Source organism: Malurus melanocephalus, unplaced genomic scaffold, assembly GCF_030028575.1.
Source record: "Malurus melanocephalus ecotype Western Australia unplaced genomic scaffold, MMel_1.1 scaffold_541, whole genome shotgun sequence".
In the NCBI taxonomy this organism is placed as follows: Eukaryota; Metazoa; Chordata; class Aves; order Passeriformes; family Maluridae; genus Malurus; species Malurus melanocephalus.
In genome coordinates, this window is record NW_026623773.1 from 191,356 (window position 1) to 205,682 (window position 14,327).

At 63.6% G+C, this 14,327-nt stretch overlaps 1 protein-coding gene across 1 annotated transcript; it reads right to left on the reverse strand.

The window, feature by feature from the left end:
• Positions 1 to 893: 893 nt before the first annotated feature.
• AKNA (AT-hook transcription factor) lies at positions 894 to 10,982 on the reverse strand. Its single transcript, XM_057381920.1, has 21 exons — positions 10,577 to 10,982; positions 9,519 to 10,438; positions 8,984 to 9,058; positions 8,326 to 8,488; positions 8,051 to 8,208; positions 7,559 to 7,618; positions 7,351 to 7,451; positions 7,080 to 7,266; positions 6,873 to 7,000; positions 6,613 to 6,786; positions 6,240 to 6,447; positions 6,053 to 6,159; positions 5,645 to 5,895; positions 5,304 to 5,490; positions 4,905 to 5,078; positions 4,632 to 4,735; positions 4,160 to 4,318; positions 3,988 to 4,089; positions 3,512 to 3,622; positions 3,112 to 3,271; positions 894 to 2,833 (listed from the first exon to the last, which is right to left on the reverse strand). Exons 1-21 carry the CDS (start codon positions 10,743 to 10,745, stop codon positions 2,566 to 2,568), a joined length of 3,966 nt encoding a protein of 1,321 aa, XP_057237903.1. The 5' UTR covers positions 10,746 to 10,982; the 3' UTR covers positions 894 to 2,565.
• Between the last annotated feature and the right edge of the window lie 3,345 nt (positions 10,983 to 14,327).

Here is a 14,327-nt window from a genome sequence, read left to right on the forward strand (position 1 = left end):
GGGCCCTCCCCAAACCCCCAAACCCTCTGGGGCCCCCCAAACCCTCCAGACCCCTCCCCAAACCCCTCCGGACTCTGTGTATATTAATGACTGTGTCTTGTGACGTTCTTACGAGCTTGGTGTATAGTGATTTCCCCAAACCTCGGATTTTAGTTGGGTTTTTATTTGACAGCCCTGGATTGCCCCCCTGCCCTCGCCATTAGATGCACTGCAATATTTTGGGGTCTATGGTTTTGTTCTCTTCCCCCTGAAGGCTGTGATGACCCCCTCTCTTTTCCTTCCCCAAAATTGCTCTTTCTTGCCTCGTTGGTGGTTAGCCCCTCCCTTATTTCCCTTCCCTCCCTGTCTGCTCCTTGCCCATAAAGTTAAATATATATTTTTAGGGCAAAGGCTGTATCATTGCACTGATATTTGTTGGTTCCCCCTCGGTCTCCCAGCCCGTTTCTGTTCCTTCTTGGTTTAGCAATGCAAATGCTTCAGGATCTTGTATGTTGGACATTATTATTATTATTTTTTTTTTCTGTTACAGTTATTTATATAAAAAATAATTTATCAAAAAGGAAAACTTTAAAAAAAAATAATCTAGTCTGTCTTGGAACTTGTTTACCTTGAAATTACTGGAATCTAAATGTTTGAAAGTGTTGAAGCACAAACATGTATCATCTCTGTATATCTGTTCTTCTGTACTAAAGCACTCGAGTGACTAAATAAAAGCGATCTCCATCCCTAGTGCAACTGGGGCTGTGCTCTGCTGCTCCCTCAGGGCCAGGAAAACGGGRAAAAGGCATGGGAAAATATTCCACCCGACCCCAAGGGAGGGACCTGGTGTGGTGATGCCAAAACTCCCCCGTAAGAGCGGCTCTGGAAAGGAAAATCAGCACACGAGTCATCCAACCGCGTTTATTTCCTTCAAAAATAGGTTTCTTTGTACAAAATACCACCTCGGTGGCTCTGCAGGGCGTTAAAAAATAGGGGATAAAGGGAAAAAAAACATCATTTGGTCCCGGCTACTGCGTTTGGGATAATTAACACACTTTCCACATGCTCCCATCACAGCCTGGCTAGGCTGGGAGTGGGTCACAGCTTCCAGCTTGGGGCATGAGCAGAGGCCAGCAGAGACACAAAAAAATCTCTTTAAAATCCCCCAGGCCTCTTTAAAATCCCCCAAAGCTCTCCAAAATTCCCCAAAACCACCCCAAAAGGGCAGCAGGGGGGGCAGCCCCATTCCCAGCCCCTCTAGGCTTGTGTCAGGATCAGGCTCAAGAACAGCTTGAAAAGCTCCAGTCCCGAGTTCCTCACTGATCCCACCCTCAAATGTGGGTGTTTGTACAGCAAATCAAAACAGAAATAAATACATTTGACACTGGCACTTCAGGTAGGTCCTACAGAAAAACACAGGCCGGGGATGGAGCAGGGGATTGGGCTGGGCCCATCCCAGGAAAAGCTGCTCTGACCATACCCAATTCCCTAAAAACATCAGGCATTTCCTCATGAGGAACTCAGCTGGGAGGGACAGACCCCACAGCTGCTTCGGGCTCACTGGGTGAATTCTCCACCAGCCCAAAATTCCCTGGGAATTCCAGGGAAAAAAACCTCAATTCCTCCCTTTTATTTGCTGCCTGGATGATGCTGTGAGCGGCCACCTCCAGGGATGTCCAGAAAAAAATCCCAAAAATGCCCTAAAGGTTGTGCTGGAAATGCAAACCAGAATATATTYATATATATGTATCTATATAAAGATATATCTATAGGAGCAGACATAAATCTGTATATACACAGATTTATATATCTGTCTCTCTAGATATAGATCTGTAATTTAATATATAGATATGTCTATATCCAGATATATCCATTTATAGATCCATATATATCACACACACACACATCACAGATCAGTCAGCGCTCAAAGGAGTGGTTCAGCTGCTTACTACCTAAAAAATTCACATGAAAACCACAGAAAAATGGAGTTTTCCCAGGGAGGATCCTGCTGGGTTCAAGTCCAAGGGCAGAGGGCGCAGGGGTTGAGACCTCGAGGAGGCCCAAAGGCTGGGAAAGGGGTGGAATAGGGAATGCCAGGGAATTCCAGGGAATTCCAGAGAACTCCAGGGAAATCCAGAGAATTTCAGGGAATTCCAGGAAAATCCAGAGAATTCCAGGGAATTCCAGGGGTTTCTGCCCACGCAGGCACAGAGGTAAACACAGCTGCCAAGGGGGGCTCAACCTATGCAGGGCCTGCACAAGGTCAGAGCATCCCCAGAAGTGCTTGGGTTGGGGTGGTCACTACCCCAGGGGGGGACATGGGGCCACCTCCTTGGTCCCAGGGGACGGTGCTGGAGGTCCCAGGAGGATCCTACCCACACCTTGCCCCTCCTGCAGCTCGGGGTGTGCTGCAAAGGGACAGACAGACGGACAAACACTGCAAGCAGGAAGGGATGGCAGCCAGGGCAGGAGCCTGGAGATGGCTCCAGCCCTGCTGGCCCCAGGTTTGGCAGGGAGCAGCCGGTGCAGGGATGCTGAGGGGRGCCCATCCTCCTCCTCCTCTCRCTGCCGTGGCASGGAGGGCTCTCAGAAGAGGCAGGAGCCGCGCAGACCCCGYGGCCGGCCCAGCTCTGCGGCCAGTGCCCGGCTCATGCGGGTCGTGGTCAGCCGGACGCTCTGGGCAGCCTCCACGGCCCGGCCCAGTGACCAGTTGAGCTCCTCCAGCTCCTCCAGGTCCAGGCTCAGGCAGCGGTGGTGGCCCCGGGGCCGGGGGGGACGCTCTGCCCGCCGGGTGACAGCGATGGGGACCCCGGCTGGGGCTGGGGCTGAGGTAGGAACTGCTGGCGAGCAGTAGCTGGGAAGGACAAAGGACACGGGCTCAGTGGCTGTGCCCCTCCAGTGCTCTGTGCCCCCACTACCCCTCATTTTCATCCCCTGCCCCATCTCCTCCACCCCCAGCAGCACACACAGACCCTTCCCCAAAGGAGCAGTAGCCCTGTCACCCCATTCCCCTGTCACCCCATTCCCCTGGCCAATCCCCCGTGGTGGGGACAGCCCCTGGCGGGTTCACCCCACACCCCTGAGGGATGCTGACCCCCCCTGAGCCCCCTCCCGGACCCAGGGCATCCTTACAGCACGGAGGGCACGTAAGGCACGAGGGGGACGGGTGCCAGGCAGACGGTGGCAGCGGTGGCAGCAGGAGCAGCTGCCAGGTACCAAATTCCGGGTGGCTCCGGCTTCTCGGCTCCAGCACTGGGGCCTGGGGGACAGGTGCCACCAGGGCCACGCTCTGCTGTGGGGAGGAAGGTGGTGACATGTCCCCAGCGGGGTTAGATGTCCCCAGSGGGGTTAGGTGTCCCCAGGGGCTCCCATCGAGTGGCAGCCCCAGGTGACACCACCCCCTGTGCCCCCTGGCACCACTGGCTGTCACTTCTGTCCCCAAGCAGTGCCAGGGGCTGAGGTTGTTCCCTGTCCCCCCAGCCCGGCTCCTACGCAGGGGTGAGCTGTGCCATGTGTCACCCTGGTCACTCACCGTGTGTGGCTCTGTCCCTGCTGCCCGGTGCAGGGGGGCCCAGGGGTGCCCGGCAGCTGGGGCAGGATGCTCTCCTGGGGGTGCTGTGCTGGGGCTGCCCCCCGAATCCAGCTGTGGAGAGAGGAGAGCGGGAATGTCCCATGCAGACCCCACAGGGCATTTGGGAAGAGCTGAGAGAGTTTGGGGGGGCTGATGGGATGGGAGGGGTCTCTGCACTGGCACCTGGGACAGGGGTGGGGACAAGTGGCACTGCTGCTGTGGCACCCAGGGGATCCCAGGGATTTCTGCCCACGTGGGGACAGAGGTGACAGAGCCATGAGGTCAAAGCACCCCCAGAGCTGCTCAGGTTGGTCCCCTTGGGGACAGCCTCGGGCCATGAGGGATGGGCTGGTTGTCCCCTCCCCGAGCCTCTCCAGGTAATTAATTAAAGTCATTATCAGCTGTTAGGGAAGGCCAGAGGAGCTGGAGCCACTTACCCGATGCYGTCCTGCCCCTGTGACATCGGGGACACCCCGGGGTGCCCGGCTCCTCTCGGGGTGCCGGGGTGGCACGTGATGTCCCCACCTGGTACCGTGTCCCTGCCAAGACCCAGCGTGAGCACGGCCCCAGCGACCCTCAGCCCCTGCCACCCCCGTCAGCAGCACCCACCTGTGCACTGTCCCCGAAATGTCACCGTCCCCGGGGGTGTCCCCAGGTGCTTCCGAAGGGGAGGGGGCGCCCGGGGCGCGGCGGGTGCGGGGTCAGACTCGGAGGCTGCGGTGGAGCTCAGGGAAGAGGGGTGGGATCTGCTGGGGCCGAGCTCCGGACCTGCAGGATCCACTCGGGGATGAGCACTGAGGGGTCCATGGGACCACCGGGACCCAGCCCCACGGTCCTGCAGCCCCAGAACACCCCACGGGACCACCGGGAGCCGGCCCCACGGTCCTGCAATTCCTAAACATCACATGGAACCACCGGGACCCGGCCCCACGGTCCTGCAATTCCAGAACATCCCACGGGACCACCGGGACCCGGCCCCACGGTCCTGCAGCCCCGGAACGCGCTGCTCCATTGGGGAGGGGAAGAGGCGTGCAGGGAGGAGCCTGTCCCCTCTGTCCCCACCCGGTGGGGTGGCCCTTACCGAGCTCCAGCTCCGGTCTGTCCCGTGGCAGCGATGCCGACCTCTCCCTCCTCGTGGCTGTGACCCCAGGGGCCACTCTGCCTCGCACCGGCGGGCCCGGGTCCCTGCGGAGGGGACAGAGATTTTGTCACCACCCCGACCCCTCCCTGTCCCCTCCACCCCCAGGTGGCAGTGCCCCCGAGCCAAACCCGGTCACAGCAGAGCCGGGGACAGGCTGAGGCTGGGACTGTCCCCACGCTGCCCCCACAGCCCCAGGTCCCTCCTGCCACCTACCCCGAGGGTGGCGCGTCCTGGGGGGACGATGGTCCGCTGGCCAGCGGCTGCCGGCCGGCCGGGGCGGCGCGGGGAGCGGCTCTTCCCTCGGGATAGCTCCGGGAGCGGCGCAGGCTCTCCTCCAGCCGCCGCCGCAGCCGCCACACCTCGTCCTGCAGCGCCCGGATGGCCTGGCTGTCCCAGGACACATGTCCCCGTCAGGGGGGTCACCCAGCACGGACCCCAACGGGATGGGGTGTCCTGGGGGGCTCCCCCATTCCCCAGCAGCTCCCCAAAACCAAGCCTGGGCTGGGCTGGGTTGGGGTTCAGTCTCAGCCACCACGTGGGTGCCTTTGGGGGAAGGGGGGGTCTCTGTGTCACCCGGGCCCGGTTTGGGGCGGTGGGGACACGGACACTCACTCGCGCTCCAGGCGGGAGCCCAGCAGGTCACAGGGAGCCGGCTCCAGGGACGGCAGCTCGGGGGACAGGAGGGTGGGGGATGGCGTTTCGGGGGATGGCAGGGGGCTGGTTGGGCTCCTGGCCATGGCCGCGGGGTGGCCACCGGTGCTGGCACAGCTCCTGTCACCCGCCTCCGAGTCCGTGTGAGCTGGGGAGGAACGGCAGCACGGTGAGCCGAGCTCAGGGCAGAGATGGGGACACASCCAGGCCAGCAGCACAAGGAGGTCTGGGAACCCCATCAACCACAGAGCCAGGGCCCCCCAGATCTCTCTCTCAGGGCACCCCAAGCCCTGTGCACTCACCGCTGTCACCRTCGGGGTCCGGCCCTGCCTCGCTGCCCGCGCTCTCGGCCCAGCGAGGGGGGGAGCTGCTCTGGGAGGGGCTGCTGGGGGGCAGCCGGGGTCCCCCCGCGCCCCCCTGCCCTCTCGGGGGGTAGATGCCCAGCAGCGCTGTCTCGGAGGGCAGCGGGGTGGTCTCTCTCTTCCGTGGGGTGCGGAGGGCAGTGGGGATGGCGATGGGGAGGGGGATGGACGGTCCCAGCAAGCCCGGAGTCCTGGGGAAGGGACAGGGCTCAGCCCTGGCCAWGGGCACCCTGCAACCCCCCAGCATCCCCTCCCTACTCCCCACACCCTCCACGCCTCTCCCTCCATCCCTGCTCCCCCTCCACACCCCAAATCCCGCGGCCAGAGGCGGATTCTGAAGGGCCATACCCAGCGCCGGGGCCGTGGTGCTCGGGGGTGTGCACGGGAGGGGACACTCTGCTGGCCTCCGAGCCCACGAAGCCGCTGTCGGTCTCCGGGGACACGATRCGCTGCTCCTGCAGACACCAGGGACAGCGGGGTCGGTGCCCGGCACCCCGGGACCCGCAGGGGGGCACGCACAGCCCCAGGGACTCACCTTGCGGAGCCCGTGCTGGGTGGCAGCGCTGCCCGTGCCACTGCTGCGGCGGGACAGGGACACCCGCGGTGGCCCGGGGACCCCCAGGGAGGGGGTGGCAGCCGCCGGTGGCTCCTCAGCAGCGGCAGGGGATGGATGGCCCCGTGTGTCCCCCAGGTTWGGGGGGCCTTTGGGGGGAAGTGTCGCAGCTCTTCTCTCCAGGAGGTGCCTGTGGGGACGGGGTGGAGCAGGAATGGTGGGTTAGAGCGACCCCAAATGTGGAGAAACATCCTGGCCCAGCTCTCCCCTGGATCCGTTAACTCTGAGGTAAAACTGGAGACCTGGAGTCAAACCTCCGGCTCGCCCTGCCCGGAGATCCTCCCGCAGCACTTACAAGGGCAGGGTCTGGAGCTCGGCCCCCTCCTCGARTGACCGTGTCCTGCAGGGGACCTCGCTGAGGCCACCGTCCCCTGCTGGGGGTGCGTCCACCTCCTCTTGGGACCCGCTCCCCGCCAGGCTCAGCCGCTCCAGGCTCAGCGACTCCGGCAACGACTTCAACTGTTGGTACCTGGGGGACCCGCGGGCAGCAGCGGGGAGGGGGTTGGGGACWTGCTCCGTGCCCGTGTCCCCCTGCCCCGCTGCCAGCGCACTCACTGCTCCAGCAGCTCCCCGAAATCCTCCTCCACTTGGCGCTGCTTGTGCCAGAGGGGCCAGGGCAGCRSCCCCGCCACCCCTTCGCTGTCCCCCGCTGTCCCCCKGGGAGCCTCCACCAGCGCAGGGCTCTGCTGGGCACAGCGAAGGGCGTGAGAGAGGAAACCCCCACAACCACAGTGGGGTGGGAGCCTTTGCACCCCAGCTCACCTCGGGGGCCGGGGAGTGGGCGGCCGGCGGTGGGGACGGGGCTGGGGGGCAGCGGGGTTGCGGTGGGGGCTGCGGGAGGGGCTGCGGGAGGGGCTGAGAGAGGGGCTGCCGCCTGCCCCCCGGCTCCAGCCGCTCCTTCAGCCCCTCCAGGCGCAGCCCCAGGCGGTAAATCTCCCCTTCCACCGCCCTGCAAGAGAGCAGCCATGAGCGCGGGGAGGGGACAGCGACCCGCGGGGCTCTGCGGGGCTCTGGGGAGGGGTCGAGCACGTACCGGTCAGGGTCAAACCCCCCCGCAGCCCCCGGCAGCAGCTGCCGGCCCCGAAGGTATTCCCGCTCCAGGGCATCCTGCGCGTCCTTCAGCATCCTCATCCTCTGCGGCACAAGGGCGGGGGTCCGAGCCTGCCCACCGGGCACCGGGCACCGGCACCCCCCGGTCCTGCCGCCCCCCYGGGCTGGGGTCCGGGCAGGGGCTGACGCACCTGGAGCTGTTCCGAGGSCGTGGGGGTCCCCGCACGCATCCAGCTCTCGAAGGATTCCACCTGGCCGGGGTCRCACGGGCTGAGCCCTGCCCTGCCGCAGCCCCCATCCCACAGCTCCTCCCCAGCTGCTCCCCCATGAAGCATCCCCAGAGACTTCTCCCCACCGCAGCCTCCTCCCCAGCATCCCACAACACTGCCCCACCCCACAGCTCCCCCTGCAGCTTCTCTCCCAATCCTCCAACCCAGTCCCCTTCTCAGTTCCTCCCATCACCCTCCCAACATTCTCCTCTCCACAGGCCCCAAACCTTCCCCCAAATCCCCTCTCCATAGCCCCCCCCGGGTAACCCCTCTCCCAGGGTTCCCAGAACTCTCCCCAAATCCCCTGTGTGCAGCCCCACAGCCCCCACCAGCTGTCCCCAAGATCCCTCCTCCATGCAGGCCCCTCAGCCCCCCAAGTCCCCCTCCACAGCCCCCCATGCCCCCGGTCCCTACCTGTGCCTGCAGCCGGCGGCTCTGCCCCTCCAGTGCCCGGGTCAGCCGGGGTCCCGGGCAGCAGCACAGCCCGGGGCAGGTGGGGCAGCCCCCTCCGGGRTGAGGGGGRCACCGGGGCTGGGCTGAGCTCCCCTGCTCTGACGGTGCCGGGGCTGCAGCTGCGAGTGACACGAGCACAGGTGACACCGCAGCACCGGTGACAGCAGTGTGGGGATGGGGCTGTGGATGGCATCCCCCCAGAACTGGGGCCGGGCAGGGGACAAGGACCAACACACCTGCACCTGGTGAGGTGGCCGGCGCTGTGGCCGGGGCTGTGGCCATGCCCAGAGCCGCTGTCCGTGCCTGCGGGATGCTGAGGGTCATCACTCGGCAGCCGGTGCCCACGGTTCCCATGGCCAGGCTGCGGCTGGGCTGCGGCGGGTCGGAGAACAGGCTCACCTGGGCAGGGAGAGCGGGTTCGGGCACCCAGCCTGCACCTCGAGCCACCCCCCGTGCCCCGGGGCACCCCACGGGCACAGCAGGTGGGTGGGGTGAAGGTGGGGACACGCATGCCGGGGTCGGGTGGCACAGCCCTGCCTCAGTTTCCCCACCCACGTGGTGGCACAGGGCGGGAGGTGGCAGGGGTGACACGGGGACGCGCTTCCGCCCGTGGCCGTGCCGTGTCACAGACGTGTCCCGCCACTCCGGGGACAATCCGGCTCGGCCACCGCCCCGGCACGGAGGGGACCCCGCCAGGCGCGGGGGGCACAGCAGTCCCCAACCCACTGTGGGCTTTGCGGTGCCTCAACCCCCCTCCCTGGGCTGGGATTGCTCAACCRCAGCTYCCCGGGAGGAGGAAGAGGAGGGGGRCGGGGSAGGARGACACAGCRAGGAATCTCAGGGARGKGGGAGCAGAGTGGGGGGASCCYCTCAGCCACCGTGCCCCCCACCCACCCTGGCGCCCAGGCGCAGCTGGTCGATGGTGTTCTCGGCCTCGGCGTACTTGGTCAGCAGCTTGTGGTAATCGTCCTGCGGGGAGGGGACAGCAGTGGGTGACAGCACCTGGCACGGGGGGTGCCCGCGGGGTGGGTGGTAAAGGGGGGGCGGCCCTGTGTGGGGACAGCAGGGCTGGGGGGTCCCGTAGGTGGGGGCAGAAACACCCGACCCATCTGTGCAGATGTGGCYCCTGTTCCTCTGCGTGGGACAGCCCCCCTCCTCCCAGGGGACAAATATCCCGGTGGTGAAAGGCTTTGGGGGCTGGCCAGGATCCCGGGGGACATGAGCATCCCACCCCAGCCGGAGCACTGCCCACATCCCTGCCTGTCCCTCGCTCCTCGTCAGCTCCACGCAGGACTGGAAAGGGGTGACCAGCACCAAACCCCCATTGGTGTCACCGAGACAGCGACACCCCCATTTCCCCTGCTCTCCCCACCCCGGAGACCCTCCCAGTACGCCCTTTCTGGCTGAACTGGGGGGCGCTGGGCGTTACCTGGAGCTGCTGCACCAGCGCGGTCGCTTGTCTGGGGGACCGGAGCTCCTGCGGCAGCCCGGCCGTGCTGGGGGGCTGCGCGGGGACCCCCTCCCCGCTGCTCAGCAGCACCTCCCGCACGATTTCGGCCGGGGATTTGAAGCCGATGGGGCCGCGGGGGCGGGCGGGCAGCACCCGGCCCCGGGGCGGGCGGTAGCTCTGGTCGAACTTCACCCGCGCCTCCACCTTGGACAGGTCGGGCAGGGGGTGGTTGAGCCGCCCTCGGCCGTACCGGGTGCCCTCGGTGCCCGTTCCCGAGGGATCCCTCGTCCCCTTGCCCCCCGTTCGCCTCCGGGGGCTGAGGGACCGCGACTGCCGGGGCTTGGGGGGCACCACGGCGGGCGCCGCTTTCTTGGGCACTCGGGATCTGCCGTGCCCTGGGCGGGCATTCCCGGGGTCCCGGGGCTCCCCGGAGGGTGCCGAGCCAGCGGGGCCGGGGGCTGGCAGCCCTGTGCCAGCTGTCGGGGGCTCGGGGACGGGCTCGGGGCTGGGGTCATCGGYGGAGAGGGGCAGAGGGAGGCTCCGTCTCGGGGTCCACTCCTGCCTGCACCCCTCGACGGTGTTCCCGGCCGGGCCCCAGCCCCGGTGCTGGCGGGACGGGCTGGCAGGGCCAGGGCTGCTGTCCGACAGCCCGGAGGTGTCYCCCCCGTCCGTGCTGCAGCCCCGGGGCCGGCAGAGAGCGCGGCCGTCCCGCAGCGCCTCGGGGCTGGCGCTGGAGCCCGAGCCCCAGCGGCCCTCGGAGGAGAGCTCGGGGTAGGGCTCCCCATCGCTGTCCCCCCCGGAGCTGCCCCGCTCCTCCTCCTCCTCCTCGGCCAGCTGCTGCCGTGGCTGCCAGCGCCCCTCCTCTGCCGGGGACCCCTCCTCCGGCTCCTCGCTGTCACCTGCAAAACAGCGGCACCGCGGGGCTGTCGCCAGCCAGACMCAGCCGCTGTCCCCGGCCCCSSMRSCCCCCCGGGCTCCAGCAGCTCCTGGGACATTGGGACCACCCCCTTTAGGGCAGGAGGGAGGGCACGACTCACCCCACGGTGGGCTCCTGGCCCCCTCCCCCAGGCCGATGACCCCATCCTCGTCCATCCGCCTTTCAAAGTCGTCGTCTTCTTCCTCCTCCTCCTCCTCGTCGTCGTCCTCGCCCCGCCAGCGCGTCAGCTCTGTTTGTGTCCAGCGCAGCCATGGTGCCGGGCTGGCCATGGCCGCGGGCACGCCGGCCCCGTCACTTGTGTCGCTTCATGGCCCGGCGGCGGTGGCGGCGGGCTGGGGACCTCCTTGTCGCGAATGTAGGTCACAGCATCGCCGCCGCGTCCTGGGGGGGCCGGGGAGAGGGAGGGATGCTCAGTGGGACACGGTGGGCTCTGGCTGAGGTGTCTCCCCCGCRCTGGTGGGGTTTCCCCTGTCCCCAAAACCGCGGCGTGTCCCCCAAACCCCCGATGGAGGGGACACCCTGGGGTCAGACCCCCCCAAACCGTGTCCCACCGTGAAGCTGGAGCTGCCACATTGCTCACAGCCGTGAGGTCCTCGTGGGGAAGGAAACCTCCAGGGCCACCCCAAAAGGTTTGTCCCCCACCAGGGAACACCCAGCCCTTGCTGGCACCCTGTGGATGTCACCCCAGCTGGGCAGCCACACCCTGGGGACCGTCAGAGGTGCTGAGGGAGGCAGGAACACCCCAAGACCCCTCTGGATGCAGGGGTGGGACAGCAGAGCCCTGGCACACTCATCCCCCCGCTGACCCCAAAGCAGAAGCTCCCCCCTCACCCCTCCCGGGGTTCCCAGCAGCAGCTGCAGAGACCCCGGAAACCCCAACTGTGGGGTGTGGCAAGAAAGGCCACGGGGTTTTCCCACCAACATCCCCTCGGCTGCATTTGAGCCCCACAAGCCCAAATCTTGGGGACAAACCTGGGGGACAAGCCCAAACCTGGGGGACACTCACCCTGCGCTGGCACCCTCAAGACATCCCCATCACCCTGACCCCACCGGGGCTCCTTCTGAGCACCCCAAAACCTCTTGTTCCTGTGGGGCAGCCGAGCTTTTGCAGAAGGAGGAAATGCTGTTTCCTGCAAGTTTGCAGGTGGCCACAAATGTTTGAACCCCATCCGGCCCTGCGCAGTGGGGGCTGAACCCTTGTCCCGCTGCATTCTCCATCAAAACCTTTATTTTTTAACTCACTTTGGAGCAAAACGCTGCAGGAAGACAGGGGAGGGACATCCCTGGGACAATCAATGTCTGGTCTGAAAGAATCAGGATRAGGATCTTCCAGGAGACCCAAAATTAATCCTTAAAGCCCCAAAATTCAGCCAGGTGGATTTTCCCGGAAACCTGGGGAAATTTCTGGAATTTGGGGTTCACTTTTCCCCCATCCCGGGATGCTGCTGGCGATCCTGGGGATGCTGGGGCTGTACCCAGGCTCTGTGGTGCCTGTCTTGGCACATTTGCAGGCAGGCAATTAAAGGCAGCTCGTTAACGTGTAATTAGTGGCACGCGGTGGGCGGCCTGACGAGCTGATGGAGCCACAGCGCGGTCCCTGGGGTGGCTGCTCATAGCCAGAGGCTGCTGCGGTGATTTTGGGGTGCTGAGGTGATTTTGGGGTGCTGCTGCCTCGGGGATGGTGGTGAGGAGGAATAAACCTCCTCACACGCTCCGGGGAAAGTCTTCTACTCCACTCCCAAGCCTCAGATCTGCAAATTCCTTAGGGTTTTGGGAGGTTTTGGGAGTTGTTTTGCAGGCACCAAAGGCATCATCCTTGCACCCAGSCCTGCCTGCATTCTTGGGGCATTCCAGGCAAACCCCAAAACATCCCTTAGGGTCTGGCAAACCTCCTGGGGCATTTGCAGGTTTTTTCCCCCACACACCAACTGGATAACTCCATTCTCCACAGCCTCTCCTGTCACTGTGAAGGATGGGGCTGCACATGGGATGTTTCGGACTCTGAGCTAATGAAACTAAAGAGGGGTTTTGGCTTTAGCTCCTCCCTGAGCTGGGATGTTCCCAGCCCYAAATCCTCACTCACATCCCAGAGATCCCCACAAAAGCACCTCCCATCCCACCTGGAGCCCTGCAGGATCTCAGAGCGATGAGGAGCCCCAAACACCACCCTCGGAGTTCCCAAAGGGAGAGCAGTGGGGGCAAGGAGCCTGTGGGGTCCTGTTGTCTCGGRATAAAGAGGTTAAAACATTCCCTACTCATTTCTGGTGGTTCTTTAACCCCATCCTGGGCAAGGGGCGAGGATTTTGCATCTCTTGAAGGAGCCTAACCCACACACCACTGGCTGTCACCCATGCAGCCTGCAGGATCCATTTCCAAATCCAGCCACATTCACTGMTTTCCCAGAAAGTCCCACCACTGATGGTCAGGGTGGCAAAAGCAAAAAATCTTGGGGTTTTTTTTTCCCCTCTAAGAGATTTTCTCACTGTTATGGGAGCACAGAAAAGCTTGAAAAATGATGTGGCTGCATGCTCAGGAGCCACAAAGTGAACGCAGGTGATCCCAAATGTCTGGGTATAAAGATACCCACATATTTTAATTTTCCTCTTCGAAATGCAGGATTTTTGCAACAGGGTGAGTTGAAAAATAAAGAGCTGAAAATAAATTTAAAAACCTCAGCTGGAAAACTCCTAACACTGCTCTGCCCCAACCCCTCTCCTGCCCTACAAATCTCAGCCGGGGCTGTCCCAAACGGTGGCTCAGGAGGAGCCTGAGCGATGAGGAGCATCAGCGCAGGGAGGGATGCTCCWGCAGGGATGAGTGCTGCCAGCTCCGTGCCTGTCCCTGCCCTCAGTCCAAAGCCCTGACCCCTTCCACGGGCAGCGATCCCATCCCTATCCCCATCCCTGGGCCACGGGAAGGACGGAGGTGCGGGGCTGAGCCCGCCCAGCTCGTTACACGTGTGAGGCACGGCAGCAGCAGCAATCAAGGCCATTGTGAAGCCGTCCTGGGTTTATCAGAGGTGACAGCGGAGGAGACAGGAGCATCCTCAGCCCCAGGGCTCGCTCGGTGACAGGGAAAGGGGGGGACAGGGCTGCTGTCACTCTGCCTTCACTGCCTTGTCAACCCTGGGCACAGCAGGCGGGGTGGGGGGGCTCTAAACCCCACATCCCCTGAGTGATGGAGAATAAAATTCCTTCCCTGTGTCYCAAAAATCGCTTGCCTGGGAGGGGTTAAAGCCCCCCTGCACATTTGTGCCTGTCTGGGATGCAGCAGGGGGTTGAACCCCGTCCCAGGCAGGGGATGGATGTTTTGCATCTCTTTTAGGGAGGTTTGAAGGAGGCCAGAACAGCCTCGGGCTGGAACTTGGCAAGGGGTGTCTGCTCTCCAGGAGGGAGGGATTCCTGGTGTATAAACCCTTTTTTAAAGCCCACAAAGTCCCGTTTTTATAAGCATGAAAGAGGGCAGAGAAGCGGAAACGCTGCGTTCTTAGTTTGCATTATTTCCTACTAGAACAAGGGAGGAAGAGCCTGACAAAGCTCCCTCGTTCTCTGAASGCACACGCCTGTTATCATCACCCTAAAGCCCACGTGTCACCCCAATTCCAGCGGCTGCAGGGAGCATACCCCACCCCAGCTCCCCCATGCTGGTATATCCCCACGGAGAGGCACCAAAACCCCATGGAAATGTCATTTTTCCATCACTTGCACCGAAACAAAGCCCCACGGCAGGACGGGGAGCTCCTGTATCAGCATTCCTCCCTCCTGTATCAGCATTCCTCCCTCCTCCCTGGCACACTGACCCTCCTGTCCCTGCTGGGGACACCCCAGCACAGCCCCTACCCGGGCTGAACC